This window comes from Sinocyclocheilus rhinocerous, unplaced genomic scaffold (genome assembly GCF_001515625.1).
Source record: "Sinocyclocheilus rhinocerous isolate Xijiao unplaced genomic scaffold, SAMN03320098_v1.1 scaffold369, whole genome shotgun sequence".
Taxonomy (NCBI): domain Eukaryota; kingdom Metazoa; phylum Chordata; class Actinopteri; order Cypriniformes; family Cyprinidae; genus Sinocyclocheilus; species Sinocyclocheilus rhinocerous.
The window spans coordinates 835,433-853,688 of record NW_015666557.1 but is presented as its reverse complement, the minus strand read 5'-3'; the positions used below and the strand labels follow the sequence as shown (position 1 = coordinate 853,688).

The 18,256-nt window shown below is 37.0% G+C and overlaps 1 protein-coding gene across 1 annotated transcript in view; it reads right to left on the bottom strand.

The window, feature by feature from the left end:
* The window catches only part of LOC107732732 (glutamate receptor ionotropic, kainate 3-like), a 77,821-nt gene that overhangs the window by 41,159 nt on the left and 18,406 nt on the right, over positions 1-18,256 (bottom strand). Inside the window, exons 4-6 of the mRNA XM_016544148.1 lie at positions 16,763-16,933; positions 11,313-11,456; positions 5,941-6,054 (exon numbers count right to left, since the gene is read on the bottom strand). Of these exons, the coding sequence (XP_016399634.1) occupies positions 5,941-6,054; positions 11,313-11,456; positions 16,763-16,933 (429 nt within the window). The remainder of the gene's footprint in view (positions 1-5,940; positions 6,055-11,312; positions 11,457-16,762; positions 16,934-18,256) is intronic.

The window sequence follows — 18,256 nt, the reverse complement described above, 5'->3', positions numbered from 1 at the left end:
GCGATTCATACGTATAGGTGTTTGTTTTTTTTTTTTTTTTTAGTTTTACAGAAATGTAGGTAGAGGCACGTATCTCCAATGAACCTGGGTAGGTAGGAACTATACTAGATCTCTCTGTCTTCTTGCTGTTGGGCCCAAACCAGGTTCTACAACATCTGAGATGATGTTAATTGTCTTCCCACACTGCAGAAGTCACTACCTAGTCCTCTTATGCCACATATGATTGAGATTCCCTTTAAGTGCACTGAAAAGGCATCTGATGGGTCTGCTGCCAAAATCATCTAGAATATATCTTGTAAAAAATTGCAAATTATTCCACCTAATCTATGGATGAGTCCCCATTACAACATTGAAATACTGTTATTATGGAACCATGGAAGTATCTCAGCTTGTGACGGGCTTGTGCAAGTTTCTTCAGTTTCCCATCTACTAACAGATGGTTTAGTGGGACAGTTTAATCAGACATTAAAACTGAACTGAGTGGGTGCAACAGGGATTCTTCTGTAAAATTGTACTTGGACATCTAAGAATTCCCCAAGCCAACAAAGGGCTTTACATATATTGAATTATTCCTTGGACACCAGTCTTAAGACCTCCAAGGCTTTGCCAAGCAGCAATAGGAGCAACAGACATTGCCCTTTACAGTATATTCACATATGCTGATCTATCAACATATGATGGATATCGAGCATGAGCATGACTAACAGTACACCTATCATCAAATTGTTAATATTGTGCATACACACTTTCTGACCTACTGGATCAACCAACCAGGCAGGGATTGAATGTGGAATAAGAGGGAACCAGCTATATAAAAAAAGACTCACTTGGGTGAACAACGTTCCTTACATTAGCAACAAAAAAGAAGTACAGTTCATATAATTTGTGAGGTATTTGAAAGCAAGTGACAGTGAGAATGGCTTCTTCTTAATGTTGAGGGCTTATTGAGGAGGAAATTCAATGGATTAGTCCTTGAGAAATCAGATCCCTTGACCTGTGACATCTTTCGTTATGGAGACAGATAACGATGTTTTAATGAAGCATTATGTCAGCACCAGTAGTTATACAGTTATTTCAGGACTGCTCTATTTATTGCTTGCGGTAAACTCCCTCAAGGTGACCTTCACTATCTGTGTTTCATCAAACATTCTGTGACATCTTTCTAGCCCTGACAGCATTTTCCATTTTAGCTAGAAAAGACAACACAAAATGGCACAATTCAAGCTGGACAGAAAATCCAAAGTATATTCAGTTGGCAGCTGAAAACAGGACTAGCGCTCGTGTCATGCATGTTCATCCTTGAACTGAATTGGAGAATCAGTTTCATTGCAATTGTATGCCCTGTCCCGACTTCTTAATAATAACAGATGTTTTAGAGTGTTGTGAACAACATTTCAAGTGGGATCTGTCAAGATCTGAGATCTGTGCACTCCGAAAAGACTGTAAACAAACTATTTATTTGAGGGACCAGGACTAATAGTCACACAGGAGAATTTTCCAAAGGCCTTTGTCAGCACTCTCAGTAACTAAGTATTAGTTGTGAGTCAATTACATAAACAGTCCCATTTCACAAATACAGACCTACTTTATATTAAGTGTCTCTAACAACTATGTACTTAAATTTAAATTAATATTTTGATACAATGCACTTAATGGTACATACATGTTTTTTTTAAACTTATATTTAAAAATACCTTCCTGTAATTAATTTCTGTAGTTACATCTGTAATTACCCTACCCCTATGAAGGTCATCCACACTTAAACCATAGCACCAGATATGTCCCTAAACTATCCCACCTCAATAGTAGCAAAATAGTTTTGCAATGGTTAGTTTGTCTGTCAATAACATCTACTGTATAATCTAATAATATAAGTATCTATAATATGTACCTATACAGAAACTAGCCCCAGTCCCAAAATAAATGCAATATAAGAAAAAATAAGATACATGCAAGTATCATACATTGTTGACATGCAACAGATCTAATCATGTGATTTATATATTTTTAATATAAAATATTATGAATTTTTAAGACTGAAATGGATGTCTTTTTAGGTGTCAGCCTGCTTTAGATAAAACCATGAGCCATGGATTGAATGGACGTAGAATAAAACAAAACTTTGTACAAGATGTCCAATTAACTTGATCAAAAAGTTTGTGGCCAAAAAAAAAAAAAAAAATCTAAAAAAGTTACCATCTTTTCTAAGCCCCCAATCTGTAAAATTCCCTAAGTTTTGGGGGCTTTTTTTTTTTTTTGCAATACCTTCTCCCTCTTTTCCTGCATGAACTATAACAGAAAGGAATCAGTTACACAGACTGAAGTATGAAACAAGCTGTTTAATCAAAGCAAACATGCCTTTATAATTTGAGCAATGATATCAGACAAATGTCTTGAGCTTCTTATTTGTCAGCTGATGCAATAATATGATCATATTATATTCTAAGGTCCACAAATTAGACTTTGGCAGTCCCAGCACCGGTTTGCATTATTTCTGAAGGAAGTTGTTGTCAATGAAGCTTTTGGATGTTGGTACACCATAATTTCTATCTGTCATAATTGTTATGTGTCATGTGATGTGTTATTATTTATTTGTATTCAAAACAGCTTTTCGAGTGACCCTTATTCAATACCCCTGTTTAATGGCTAAAAAAAAAATATATATATATATATTAAAGGGGTCATATGATGCGATTTCAATTTTTCCTTTCTCTTTGGAGTGTTACAAGCTCTTGGTGCATAAAGAAGATCTGTAAAGTTGCAAAGACTAAAGTCTCAAATCCAAAGAGATATTCGTTATAAAAGTTAAGAGTCAACCACGCCTACCTAAAACGGCTCGTTCTAACACGCCCCCACATATCTATGTCAGGCTGTGGGAAGATTTGCATAACGCCGCCCAAATGTTCATGCAAAGAAAGAAGGCGTAACTTTTATTCTCGCTGTAGTATTGTTGTTGCCACCGCCGCCATGTCGTGTTTCATTGTGAAAGCGAAACTACTTTGGTTGGCCTCCCAAAAGCGGACGATATCCGCTTCGTCATGCCTAGAGCTGATCCGTGCTGGTCGCTGAGGAAATACATCAACTTAGTGCTGTGGATCACCGGATATGCTTTCACCGTTTTCACCGCTCCTTCATCGGAGTCTTGTCGCTCCGGCCGGACAAGGCATCACAATATGGTAAGGGGCGTAACATTTCCGTCACACGCTTGAGGTATTCGGCCAATCACAATGCACTGGATAGCTGGCCAATCAGAGCACACCTAGCTTTTCAGAATGATGAGCTTTGCGTTTCAGAAAGGCGGGTCATAGAGGAGAAACAATAATGTACAGTATGTGGAAAATAATGTTTTTTGAACCTTAAACCGCATTAACACATTTCATTACACCAAATACACAAAATAATGTTCTTTTTAGCAGCATCACATATGACCCTTTTAATAAATACTTGGTTACTATCTTTAGATAACAAAACCCAGGACCACTGCTTGGTACAATAGAAAATAACTGATTATATCCTATCAAAAACTTAACACATAATTATAGCCTTGCAGTTCATTCCGAATTTAATGACAGTGTTTATCCCTGTTGATAACTTATCTGCCTGTCCAAAATAAGTCCACAGAGGCTGTTGCCAGTACCACAAAATCCTGAAACATTCCTGCCACATCTGTAAAGGCAGCCCTCCGGGCATCTGTGAGAATGCAGTGTTGAATGGGCACACATTTATTTTAAGATGTGTCATTTGTGCTATTATCTGGCAAATGACATTGGGTAAAACAGAATTTCACCCAGCATGCATCTGCTTGTAACAGTAACAAGTTAAGGTCATGTCTATAGTAAATCTCTGAAAATATCCTATGGAGGGAAATCAAATTGGAGTGGATCAGTGGCATTATCCAATAAGTGAATTCATTGATTATTATTTTTTTTTTTTTTTTTTGCAATGGTTAGCCATTTAAGTTTATTACTTATTTTTAAGGATGTCAGTCAAAATTTTCAATCAAAAGAATTGCGTCATATGTAGATTGATTAATCAATTTAATTGAAATTAACAGTGGAACTTAGTTTTACAATGCCCTTTTTATATGTTGCATGTCCTTAGTCCAGTAATAACAGTAAGTTATGCTTAATTTGCATATGCAATTATGCAGTCAAAAAAAATAAAAAAAATAAAAATAAAAATAGCGGTGTAGAAACAATTTTCACTAAATTTCAATTGCAAAGAAATGGAAAGTAACTCATTGAATTAAACATGAAATGATGAAGTAGAAAAACTGAAACACTATTTATCTAACTTTTAAAAAAAAATCAGGTATAACAGTGCATGCATACTCAATTTTTTCACTGTTACCTTTTATTTTTCTTCAGCGTTTTGCACCATAAGATTTCGAATCTCGAGATATGTGTGCTTTGTTCCATTCTGCTGTGTTTTTAAAGCATGCAGATATCCTCTGCAAACAGTTTTTTACTATGTGGCCTGCTTTTATGAGAGTAGTTTGGTGAAACACATTGCAAGTAGTAGCAACTGGGTCTAAACCGACTAGAGACAAGCAAAAATGTGGCAAAATTTGTACGGGAAAAAAAACATTAACGGTAGGGTAGGCGATTTCGGAAAGGCTAGCAATAGCAAGCTAGCTTTGAAAGTAAGATCCCCACCCTCCCTGCATAATCACTGTGCAAAGCAAATGCAACGCTGTCAGATTACCTCATGTCTCATTCACTGGTGAGAAAACATTACAGTACAAAGCGCATAATATTACAATAATAACGCTTTCATTCTTGCTGGAACGTGCTGATGACGTATCATGTCTGCACAAACAGGGTGGGCAGAAGTATGCAAATACATATTTTGACAGGCAGACAGGGCAGCCTATCTTAATCTTCGGACCGAACATTTTGATTGGACAAAAATTGTATGGTCCTATGCCTTCCACAGACAATATAAATACATTTAGACCACTTAACTTAGTGATTGCCTATAGGGATGTGAAGAGACTTTCAACCAGCATAACAAAAATGTTTGTGAACCAAATCACCTACCCTGCCTTTAATACAAAGTTCTGTCATGAAACTCTAGGTGGTGCAGGCCGATAGGTTCTAACTCAATCTGATACAATCACATCATTATTCACATGGTGCAGCTGATTTGCTGGTGTCAGCTGGTTTCTTTTCACACCAGCAGCCAATGAGCTTGCTGCTCAACATTCAAACACTCAGCTAGTGCTTGCTGTAGCAGTTGCAGCACACTTTAGAAACCCTCCACCTTCCCCAGCTCCACCTGTATACGCGGTAATTTCATGTATGTTATGTTTGAGGTTGTTTCATATGCTATATATGCAGCAGCAATATTTCTTACATGCTCACAGCAGCATATCTGTGGATGTATAAGCAGTTGCAATTCTTGATACTTTCTCTGCCGCAGTAGCAGCAGTGTAGCAGATCTGTTCCACCAAGGCCAACCACATTAACATTGCCATGTATATTACCATGATGAACTCAGCGAGTTGTCATGACATAATTTAATTATGATTAACTCTACTCTAGTTTCATTTCCAAATTCAAATGGCCAAAATGTGTTGAGAGTCGGTACTATCTCCAATTCAGAATTGTTATTCTGCTTACTAAAGCAGTCAGGGGAGATGGTTGAGGCTCAAACTTGATTTCAAACAGGGGAAGACATCTTGTGTTGTTGATTCAGCCAGGTCGATTTATTTCAAGGACTGAGACACTGAAAGGGACAGAGCTATTTGGCACTTCTGTGAGAGGAAATGAGAATTACTTATTTCATTACTGAAAAGCAGCCCATATGCTGACCTGAAACAAGGTAAAGCACACTAGAAAAGAAAGTGAAATTTGAAGAAAGAGTAAATTAGACATAGAATGATAAAGCAGGAGACAGAAGAGCGCTCTCCTTCACACACACACATCTCAATGACCTTACCAGAATGGTGGTGATGACCAGAGAGCGGTTTGAAAGCGAGTCAGTGATGTTCATGCCGTTCTGCCTGGGGACCTCTGTGATGTTCAGCCCCCCAGATGCACTCCACTTCCCCACCTAGAAAAGATGAAATTCATGTAGTCAGAGCATGTTTCACTTACCTGTGTGACCCATCCACATCGCAATAGCCCATCTGACTGCATTAGCAGCACTGTGCTGAGCTCATCCAGAAGCATTAGTTGATTGGCTCTTCTGTTTTTATGCCAATAGGTCTGTACTCGGGATCATGAGTAGCTAGGCCCTTGCATACACTCTGAATACATTAACATAGAGGAAGGGCAATTCCACCAAAGGAGATTGCTTTTCAATTCAATTTTGCAAAAACAAAATGTTGAACAAAGGAAAAGGCAGAACTGTATGAATGAATTACAATCTGATAACATTGTAATGGTGTTTTTTATTGATTGATTGATTGATTGATTGTGATTAAATAATCCTATTCCAGTTTAATATGTAGCATCAACTATAAACAAGCCATTGGTTAGTTCATTTTTAAAATTGATAAACAAACAAACATCTGTTTGCACTGTAAAAATTTATGAATTATAGTGAATAGGTCGGCGCACATACTTGTGCTCTGGTATGAATTGCATGTCGAAAAGTTTTGCAATGATGTGTGAATTCAGTCTTGCATGGCTAGAAGCTAATAACCAAATGTTTGAGGCTATGTTAATTTGCTTTCTTGCAAAAAGTGTTTTTGGCCTTTCAAATTAACCATCCTTATTCCTTTGTGTATATTCTTCTAAAAAATCAATACGTTTATACTAAACCAGTATGGAAAGACAAAAGGTGTTTACATTTCTTACAATGCTGTGTTGTTGTACTTAAAAGAACTAGCTGTTCATCCTTTGACAATAATAATAACAAAAATATCTAAGATTTCCAGGTATGCTGTCCTGTGTGTATTTAATAATACATTTGACGTTTTTAAATATTATTTCTTCTTTTTTCTTCTTTGTATCTTTAGCAATTTAATTCGGAATATTGTGAGAGTCATTTGAAACAAACAAACAAACAAACAAACAAACAAACAAACACACACACACACACTATATCTGCATATAGTATATCCAAAGTGTCATTTTCATGTAGCCGTATTATGCTGATATTGTGTAATATTGTGAAACAAACGAATAAATAAATAAATAAATTAATTAATTAATTATTTTCTATTTGAATACATTTTCAAACATAATTTATTCCTGTGATGGTAAAGCTGAATTGTCAGCATCATTACTTCAGTCTTTGGTGTGGTATGATCCTTCAGAAATCATTCTAAAATAACAACATTTATAAATGTATAAAAAATGTATATAAAAAATAATAATAAAAAAAAAAAAAAATTATTTTGTAACATTGTGAATGTCTTTGCTGTCACTTTTGATCTATTTAATGTGTACCTGCTGAATACATTTGTTTCATTTTTGTATTTTTAAATAATAATAATACAATTATTAAAATGAAAATTCAGTGTTGCATCACAGGAATAAATTATATTTTAAATATATTAAAATAGAAAACATATTTTAAACTGTAATAATATTTCTGAATATTATTGTTTTACTGTATTTATGATCAAATAAATGCAGCCTTGGTAAGCATAAGAGGCTTCTGTCAAAAAATGTCTATACAATCTTAATTATTCAAATTTTTGACCAGTAGTGTATATTAAATTGGTTGTACCTTAACCAAACAATTCAAATATATCATAACACTACGCTCAACACGAGATATTGCTAAACATTATCTTGCAAGCTAATTTGTTTAACTCTAGTGGGACCAATCCAGTTGATTATCAATCAATGAATCTATTTCAGCCGGAGTGTTCTATCTGCCTCAAGGGATATTAGAAACAAAACACGCTTACAATTAATTAAGATACAAACACACAGCAAACATATACACAGTAAAATGCAGACAGCAGAGGAGTTGAAATAGCTGTACTGTGAATATTCCCTCTAATATCAGCGAATCTGGGCAAATTAAGCTAGTTTGCACAAACAATCCCCTGCAGCGAGAAAAAAGGAAGTCCTGCATATTGTTCAGTCACTCCTCAACAAATCATTCCTGCAAATGGCCTCATAGCTGTCTGTATCCATCTCTGTCTGAGGACGTGTGGCGCTGCCCCCTCCTGCAACACCACAACTGCTCTCATATTCATAAAGCCACAAGAGCGACAAATCTCAGTCACGCAGGTGCAAAAATCACCCGATAACACCGCTCACCTGATGCAGAGCCTAACATATGCATATGGCTTGACACATGTATTAGTTACAGATTGTGCAAATTCAAGGTGATGCACGTTTCAGATGATATGCTACGCCACTTTATATGATGATGTTCCATTATTGCAAATTGACTGCAATTAACTCAATTAATTAAAAGTGATTAATTAATTGGGGAAGGCACGATTATTTATTCACATTGCCGACAGGAGACTTTCTTGGCCTTCTCAAAATGAACAGATTTTTCAACCTGCTTATTACAATCTAAAATGCAGATTAATATCCAATTTTTTCCTGAATATCTACTTCTAGAAAAGTTAAATCTGTGGTCTACTAAGATAAATATGTACATGTTACTGAGAATTGCATTAGATGTCCCTACAGAATTATGGGGTTTAATCTTTTTATGTGTGCGTGCTACTTAATTTGAGCTGGTGATATTTTTTAGTATATTTGTAGTTGGTTTTTAGTGCAACTTTCATGGTTGGGGTTGCCAGATGTCATACACTTAAATCCCCAAATCTGAGTTTGTTTGTTTGTTTGCTTAAACTTCTCAACCTGGCATAAGCTCTCTCTACAAAATATGTGATGAGCTGAAAATACAGGCAAACATGTAAGCTGGAGTTTAGATATATTTACTGAGATATTCTGCTCAAATAAAAATGTAATACAGCAAGTATGTTTTCTTTCACGCAGTTGGTTATTTATCCTGAAAATGTTTCATTTTAATTTGGCAATTGCATTGTCATACATTGGTAACAAACCTTCACATGCTTTCATGGTTGCGGTTGCCAGATGTCAAGTGTTTAAATCTCCCAATATATATTTTATAAAAAAATTACAAAAATCGTTTATATGTGTGTGTGTATATATATATACAAGATAAGTACTTTGTACACTAATCCAATTTGCTTTATGATCCACTAACTTATGCTTATGTTTAAACACCTCATTTGCTTCCTTGTTAGGAGGTAATTAAACGTAAGACACAAATTGCTCTTTATTTGCACAGCAATGGTGACCAAATGAGACAACGTACAAGAGGTTTCAGTATGCTAGACTAAGAGATCAGAAGGTTATTTGAGGGGAGAAACAATCCTTTGCAATGACACATATTGGCAGCATGAATGTTTCTGGCTCAATCGACTATGCAAAACAAAAGTGAGTTGTTTAACAGGCAAGCATTAGCGGAAGAAAGCAGCTTTTGATCATTTTATCCCTCCTACTGTGCAACAAAGCACGGAGGCATAGCAAAAGCGTAAACAACACACACTGATCTCCAGCTCTCTCCATAACCTCTTCCAAATGAAACACCTCCGTTCTTGTTCAGGAGCGAGGACATTTCACAAGAACTCGTGTTCTCTGCTATGCCAAAGAGAGAAAATGCTCTCCACGCCAACTCCACGGCCCTCATTTTGCTCTTCTCTCATACACGCCGCTCCACAGAGCTGTGTTCAACAACTCTAATCTGCCTATTATGAGTCCCAATCAAAGTCTCTCTTATGAGCTGAAATAAGAGCTGATTATGACGAGCACATTTGCGTGCAAAGCACACGGTGATGAGAAAGTGGGACACTGTGAGTTTAGTAGTGCAGGGCCAGAACAGTACGAATGCAAACTTTCTGCAATCAACTTATCTACTGCACGTAAATGAGGCAATTAAAATGGATGGTGAATGGTGATCGTTTATCAGGTAAGATTCACCATTAAAACCAAAGATCGCCTCTGAATAATGATGCGGTATTTATCAGTAGTAAAAGTATTTACTAATGACTAATTGGTAAAGGTATTTGGACATTTAGGTCAAAATTAAAAGTATAGGAATGACACTGATAACAAAACATCAGAACGAGTGTTATTTATTTCACAGAAAGATACCACAGGTACCACACATATATAGTGTACTGTTTAAAGACAATAAAAAAAGTATTTGGAAACATAAAAATGTAGCAATGGCATTGCCTTACATACATTTACAATATTTACAGACTCAGGGACGCCTGGCCAGGGACCCTGAATATAAAAAAGTAGTGGCATTTATTATTATTATTATTATTATTATTATTATTATTATTATTATTATCATCATTGACCAGTCTTTTTTTCTGTTTAGCTGATATTTTGACAGCATGTGGGACTTTTATTTTGACAGCGTTGAGAACTGAGCGCACAGATTTTGCATTTGCCAGATACGCTCCAAAGAGAAAGGAAAACTTGAAATCGCATCATATGACCCCTTTAAACAAGTCTTTGAATATCTAATAAACATTTAATTTCACTAACCTTACAAACTTCAACTATGAAATCATCTGAAATGTGCATTTGTAGGCTGTATAAACATGAGTGCACTCGCTGTGTAACTGTCGGACCATGCAAATGGTACACTGACAGGAGAGTTGTGCTATCACTAAAAATGCTGTGATTGACAAACTTTAAACTTTGATTTCGAACTATGCTGGGCTACAGTTTGCTGCTACGGCGCATTCATGTCATATTCACTGTGTGCTATGTGTGAAATTTGCGCTACCTGAAAAAAAAATCAAAAAATTAAAATCTTTATTACTATAGCCTACTATAAAAAGTACAGAATCAAATTGCCATCTTTAAACTTACTTTTTTTATATTGATTCAATTTTTAATTATATAATTTAGTAAATATGATATACAATAAATATATATTTAATTTCAGCAACTGTTATGCATGTTTTTTCTGTCTTTAAATTGTGTGATATCATACCAAACTTTTTATGGAACTTTAAACGTGTGCTTGTGCTAACTTTCTTTAAAATGAAAATTTAAATATTGAAATGTATTGAAAATCCTCAAATATTCATTCAAATATTCAGTTGAAATTTTTGCAATCATCGCTAAAGTGTGCAGATACTTTTTGGGGGTCACCGTATACAATGAATGCGGTTTAAATCAAAAATAAAAAGAGAACCACTTGGAATGAGCTTAAACAGGCATCAATGACAAGTGTTCAGCAGAGAAGCTGATACTCTGTAATTTAAACAATATCTTATATATCTTATCTTGTCTCTGGAGAGCAGAAGTGTTTGTGACAGCAGTGCCATGAGCGATTGTCATTACCTCTTTAATGAAACTCATGAAGCGTCCTCCGAACCTCCAGGGTTTGTGGCGATGACACTGCAATGAGTTGACAGTCATCTGCGGCGCATGCTGGTAAGAAACCGACACAATGTGGACTGCGTCGTACGTCAGAGCAGCATCTGTCTGGAATAAATAGGTGGGGTGATATGTTAGCTGAAAGGATCTGACAAGTGGGAGGAGTGCAAGACCTGACCAGTTGACAACCTTGTCAAACAGCAAACTGGGCCACTGCTCAGGACCATTAGCACAGTTGAATCAAAATGTAAGCAGAAGAGAACTCTTCAACCTTTGATTCAAGTCTGATACTAGGAGAAAGTGTGAATGAGTAAATGGTTTGTTGTTCTTGAAGGAGGAGGAAGGAGGGGAGGGTTCAAGAAATAGGCAACATTTTCATGTCGTTGTTGTGTGCCCAATTTTCCATGGTTCATACTTATCGTTTCAATAGTGCATAAGGGTGTGCTAATATAATAAGCTGCTAACAAGCAAGTGCTTCATTTGCAAATTAGATGAATTGCACTCAGTGTTATGAACAAGGCTTTTTTTTTTTGTAATGCATTGTTGTTCTTTAACTGACCAATGCTGCAAGTATAAATGTCTAATAATTAAAAAAGTATAAGTGTAGAAAAAATAAGTGATTGAAGTCACTGATTGATTACACATGGGTGTGACATTGCATTGCTCCAAACTGCGACTAAATGGTCGTACCTTTCGATCACGCGATCCAGTGAGAGGCACTTTAATTCAGCACAGAATTATCTTGTTACAAAATCCAGATGTCTTGGTGATTTAAAGCTAGATGAAACAGTACTGATGTTGAAAACAGGAAAAACTTTGTGGCATGCATGATCTAGTTCAGGCAACCCAGTCTCATAAAAATACGTACCTCTGCGTACATTTCTGCAACACCGTTTTTAGGTACCTTACTGCACGTTTCGCCGCAGTTTCAAAGAGAAATGTCCACTGAGTGGCGCTAAAACACGGGTTCAATACGTCAACCCTGGCACGTTTTTATTACATTGATATAGGTATGTATTGCTGTGTTTTTATTAAGTTTCTTCAGGTACGTATTGCGGCGATTCAGAATTCAAATATCCGGGGACTGTCGCTAAAAGTTAATGCTCTATCGTGTTGGAAATATGCCCTACACCAAACCCAACCCTAAACCTACCCGATAGTGTTAACAAACACAAAACTGATATAAAACACATTTTTTGATGCAACCGTGCCATTTTAACTTCCTTATATGCAAATTTGAACTGTTTTGTTGAACAGTAGTTACACGGGATTCGAACCAGAGCTCCTCACCTCTCAAGTACGTATCCGTACTCAGTGAGCTACCGAACAAACCTATCGTCTCTGAAAACCCATTGATATGTAGCTGGATATGTGCGGTGCTAACAATCAAAAGCATCAGTTTTCAAAAACGGCAACAAATGAATAGGCTATATCAGGGGTGGCGAACTCCGGTCCTGGAGAGCCGCAGTCCTGCAGAGTTCAGCTCCAACCCTAATAAAAACCCACCTGCCTGTAGCTTCCTAGTAACCCTTCAGGCCTTGATTAGCTTGTTCAGGTGTGTTTGATTAGGGTTGAAGCAAAACTCTGCAGGGCTGCGGCTCTCCAGGACCGACGTTCGCCACCCCTGATCTAGTTAGAAGGCTTTTCAATCAACAAATTACCAACATTTGTCACAGATTTATTGTAGTAACACTAACTGTAACCATGGCATTTTTGGCAGAAATGTGGTATAGAATATTACAGAATATGGTCCAGCATACTTAAATTTTCCCTATACAAATTGCACGTACACATACGGTTTTTAACCTCCTTACAGATGTTACAGTTGTTAAGTAAATTTACATCTTAATCCCAACTCAAACTCTGTGCTTTACTGTCCATGAGACAAATAATGTACTATATTATTAGTTTCTGTTCCCTCCGCCAGTTCTAGCAAATCAGGTGTCAGTGCTACCATTTTGTAGAATTTGGTGGCACCTGTATCTCTCATATGTTAGTTTGGAGTCCTGACTTTGATGGACAAATATAAGGGAATCTATCTGCAGGGTCCATCAAGCAAGTACAGCACAAGAGAAGGAGATGTTAGTCCTCCAACTATTTCAGCATCTGTAACCACTGTGACTAGAGCTAATCTCTTTCTACAATCTCTGCATGACCAAGTCATACTTCTGAGCCAGATCCAACCACAAGTTCCCATTGAGACACACTCAATCAACAGCAAAGAGGCAACAGCTAAACATGAGGATTGTCAGACACCGCTTCCTTAAGTCTGTTCTCTCTCAATTTTCATAACACTGTTTTTCCAGTAATGCTGAACATCCTCAACATGTAAGATTCAGAAAAAACTAATAACTTATTAAATGGCGTAAGGATGCCCTACATCAGAATGTGTCTTAAGAAGAACTATGAAAATGTACCTATAAGATGCCTTACACACACCTCCAAAAGTAATCAAATGAATTCGGTTCTCAAAGAAATGAATTACTCCAACTAAGATACTAATTGAGCCATTGGCTATTTATTGGCATTACCGCTCTCTTGTTATACTGTATGATAAAAATATGTGCATTTCATAAGAGTCTTAAAGGGGTGCTGTCCTGCAGAGTTTAGCTTCATACCTAATCAAACACACCTCATAAATCAAACCAACGTTTTCAGGATTACAAACATTTTACAGACAAGTTTATTTGATTAGGGATTAAACTAAACTCTGCAGAATGAGGTGACCCTCGTAGACCGGACTTATCCATCCCTGCTTTCAAGTGTCTGCAAACTATCTGCAAAGAATATCTTCAAAAAAGTTCACAATGTATTCCCCTAAATGACAGGCTAAAACGTTTTGAAAGATGGGCAATATATAGCATCACCAACTCCAGGAGAAATGCTGGGAGCAGCATAAAACCTTGTACCCCACAAATCTGACCAAGGTTTTTGATCCCCCAAGCTCAGCTCATCAAATAACTTTAACATCTACCTTACTTTCAGCAAGGATGTGTCTGGTCTCTAACCTTCTTCAGTCAGTTTCTTTCTCAGCTCTTAAAACATTCCCTCTAACATATACCAGGGGTAGTCCAATCTTGCTCTTGGAAGGTCACTGTCCTGCAGAGTTTAGCTCCTACTCCAATTAAAAACACACCTGAATCAGGTAATCAAGGTCTTCAGAATTACAAAAAAAAAAACTTGCAGTCAGGTGTGTTAGGGAAAATCTGCGGGACACTGGCCATTCAGGAGCAGGATTGGTCGCACAAGCAAGAACCAAAACACTCAATATAGACAAAAAAAACATGTTATTTTTCCAGCTCTGCTATTGTCACCAGCCATAAAGCAACTGGACTGATTCTTTCTGCAAAGACTTCGGACAATGAATAAAAAGCAAGAAAATATCTGGTACACCATCCACTTGCCCGAACTCTGACACATCCTACTGTAACAATTTTCTGGAGAGATGAGGGCTTGCTCAGGCAATGTGAGCTACTCTAGATCGAGCATGTCCGCAGGAAGATGTGTTCACTGAGATGTCCTTTATATCAACCTTGTCATAGGCTTCTTGTAACCAGGCAAAAAGTTGTTGTGATTTGAGAGCTGTGGGTAATAAGAGAGTGTTGGGAACACTAGACCAGATAAAAAAAGTACATTCAGTCAATAGCTGGACTGACTAAACTGAGTGGTTGCAATGAACTGTATTCAAACATTCAACACACAGATGGATATGGTAGGAACTATATGCCTCACATCAGTCTTGTTAGCTGTTCCAAATCCAATATTACCATATAAGATGCATATGCCAGGGTTTTCAACCTTACACAAAAGACAAAGTACACCTTGATATTTATCTAGGGTTGGGTATCGTTTGGGTTTTTTTACGATACCGGTGCTAAATCGATACTTTTAAAACGGTACCAGTGCCTAAACGGTGACTGAACCGATACTTAAAATAAATAAATAAATAAATATCCAAAATAGGATGGATTGGCCATTATTGAGCGCTATAAACACATTTAATGTCCGTTTCATTCATACTGGACACCAGAGGGTGCCCTCGCGCAGAAACTCCACATGTGCATCACAGAAGTAATAGGACTCAGGAAATCCCTATACTCTTTGCTAATATGGATAAAGGCATTGCTAGATATAAACGTTTTGAATGATAAAACAAAGACAATAAACACTCGACTGCGACAATGTATAGTTTATCTGTGTTATTCAAGCTATCTTTGGTATTTTCATCATAATTAAGTATTTTTATAATCCATTGCTAATCAACATAGTCTTTTTACCATATGCTTTTTACAGTATAGAACATATTTTCTGCCTCATTCTGTGACAAGAAGCCACGTCAGATCACAAAAGGAAGCAGTTGTGGAGTAAAAACGTTATAGTGTTCTCTTTTGTTGGACAACAGGTTTAGAAATGTGAATACAAGGGAGGTTTAGCTTTAGGCGTTTTAATTTAAGCATGTTTAGCTTAGTTAACGGAAGGCTACCTGCTGCCATCAGAGCAAGTGTAATTACTGCATTCACGCACTCCTCGGATGCTCTCATTTCCCGAGTTGTGCTTTCAAGTCGGAATGTGAAAACAACATGGACACTCGCGTTACTACAAAGTGGACGCCAGAGGGCGCCCTCGCGCAGAAACTCCACATGTGCATCACAGAAGTAATAGGACTCAGGAAATCCCTATACTCTTTGCTAATATGGATAAAGGCATTGCTATCGTTGTAACTGAGTAAACAGAAGATATAAACGTTTTGAATGATAAAACAAAGACAATAAACACTCGACTGCGACAATGTATAGTTTATCTGTGTTATTCAAGCTATCTTTGGTATTTTCATCATAATTAAGTATTGCGGTAGCTCTGAAAGCATTTGTGTGTGTGTGTGTGTGTGTGTGTGTGTAATAACAGTACTCCTCTACATTAAAATAATCAGAAATTATACAGAACGGCGTAGGAGTATTTGAACTACTGTGAAACAGATTAATAGATAATCACAGGAGCCATATAGCTGAAACCAGTCTTTATGATATTATGGTATTCAATAATGGCAGCGTATAAGGCATACCATTTGGGATTGTTACATCTGAACTGCTGCAGTCTAAAGGATTCTATTACATAGCAAATAAATGTAGATACTGTATTTGAGTACCACAATTGTTCTCCCGACCATGGTAATTATTATTATTACAGACACCAAATCCATCTGAAACTGTTCACAGTCTTGGAATATATTAAGAAATAAATAGCTCCCTTAAAGGTTATTTTTTAAGAGTATGAATTATCTGAATAAGTATGGCTATGGATTAGATTGGATACAAGTGGAACCTATTCAAAGCTTTTTTGCCATTGTTTAATGTGGCATTTCTTTTTTTTTTGATTAGCTGGTGGTGACATTCAGAGAGAAAATGGAAGCATACCGTCATGATCCCTTCCAGGAGACCGGAGTCTGGTTTTGGGGGAATCTGCCTCTCAAGGGACCACTTCTCCACAATGGAGGCAACCTGAGGATTGTCCACGTTTATGATGCGGAAGCCAGTCATATTGACACCACAGAAGCGGTACGGCTCCAGGTTTATGGCCATGAGATCCTAGAGGAAAGACAGAGAAAGAGAGAGAAAATATCTCATTTAACCGGCCTGAATTGAGCTTCATTGTTGCTGGGTGAGAGGCTTCTTGTCTCTTTGTCCCCTAATAAAAGCAGGAGAAAAAAAGAAGATAGTAAAAAGAAGATAGACAGAGCAAAAATAAAAGAGATTAAGGATAATACCGTGCTTTCCAGGCCGCCTGGGTACAGCCAGATGAAGCATAGTAGGTCGTACACCTCTGTGCCAGCATGTATGATATCATAGACAGTGAGCCAGGAGTCATTCGCACAATAGCTGATTGAAACAGTTATTTCCTCTGTAATCTGGTCTTCATTGCTCCCATCCAGCCAATTGAACCGTAAAGACTTCACACCGCTCTGAATGCCGACCTGACACTAAAATGTATCACTATTTCTGGGCATTCAATGATTTTAACAGTGTGGATTCTTCAAAAAAGGATCCAAATTTCATATTCTCAATGCAGTGATGTGGGAGGAAATACTCTGAAAATGAAATTGCTGGGGTGGAAAATAGCATTACGATTAAGTGTTAATTAATCAAGATCTTTTCGTCTTACGAGGTCAAAGCAAAAGGTACAGCCACCTAACACAGGGTTCTCTAAATCTGAGAATGAATGGCAAAATGAGCAAGACCGTGTTCATTGAAAGAACTTCCCGTAATGTGCTAAGGCTAATTAACGCTCTAGAACAATACCAACACACACCCACACTGTGCATGCTATTGTCTGAAGTGTTATTCTGAGAACAGTCGTTCTGTTTCTTGTACCATCCTACTACATATTGCCAAACATGTTGGGAAGGTGGGGGCGGTGAAGAAATGTGGTAGAACATAATAGAATATTTCATTAACACCCTGTGGGGTTGGAACTGTTCAGAGAGAAGCATGAACAACACATGCAGAAAATGGCTTGCCCCAAGAAACAGCACATTTTGAACTATTCAACAAATGATTTCTTGTTAAATGTAGATGTTACGATGGAAGTCTGTTTTATGGCTTCTTTCCATCTTAATGTTTTACTGTATCAATGTGGCTTTGATGCCCACATGCTTAGAATTTAGTGGATTTCTAGTTGGATTATTGTAATATATATATATATATATATATATATATATTGTTCATTTAACTATTTATTTCAATTACCAAACACATTTATTCAGGGGCGCCATGAGGAGTTTTATGGGGGCATTGTGAGACAGAAATGTGGGCCCCCTTCTGCCCAGATGAATGTTTTTTTTTATTTTTTTTTTTATGTTTAATACAAAATTGAAAGAAACTGGAAAAGAATAAGACATTGAAATAATTTAT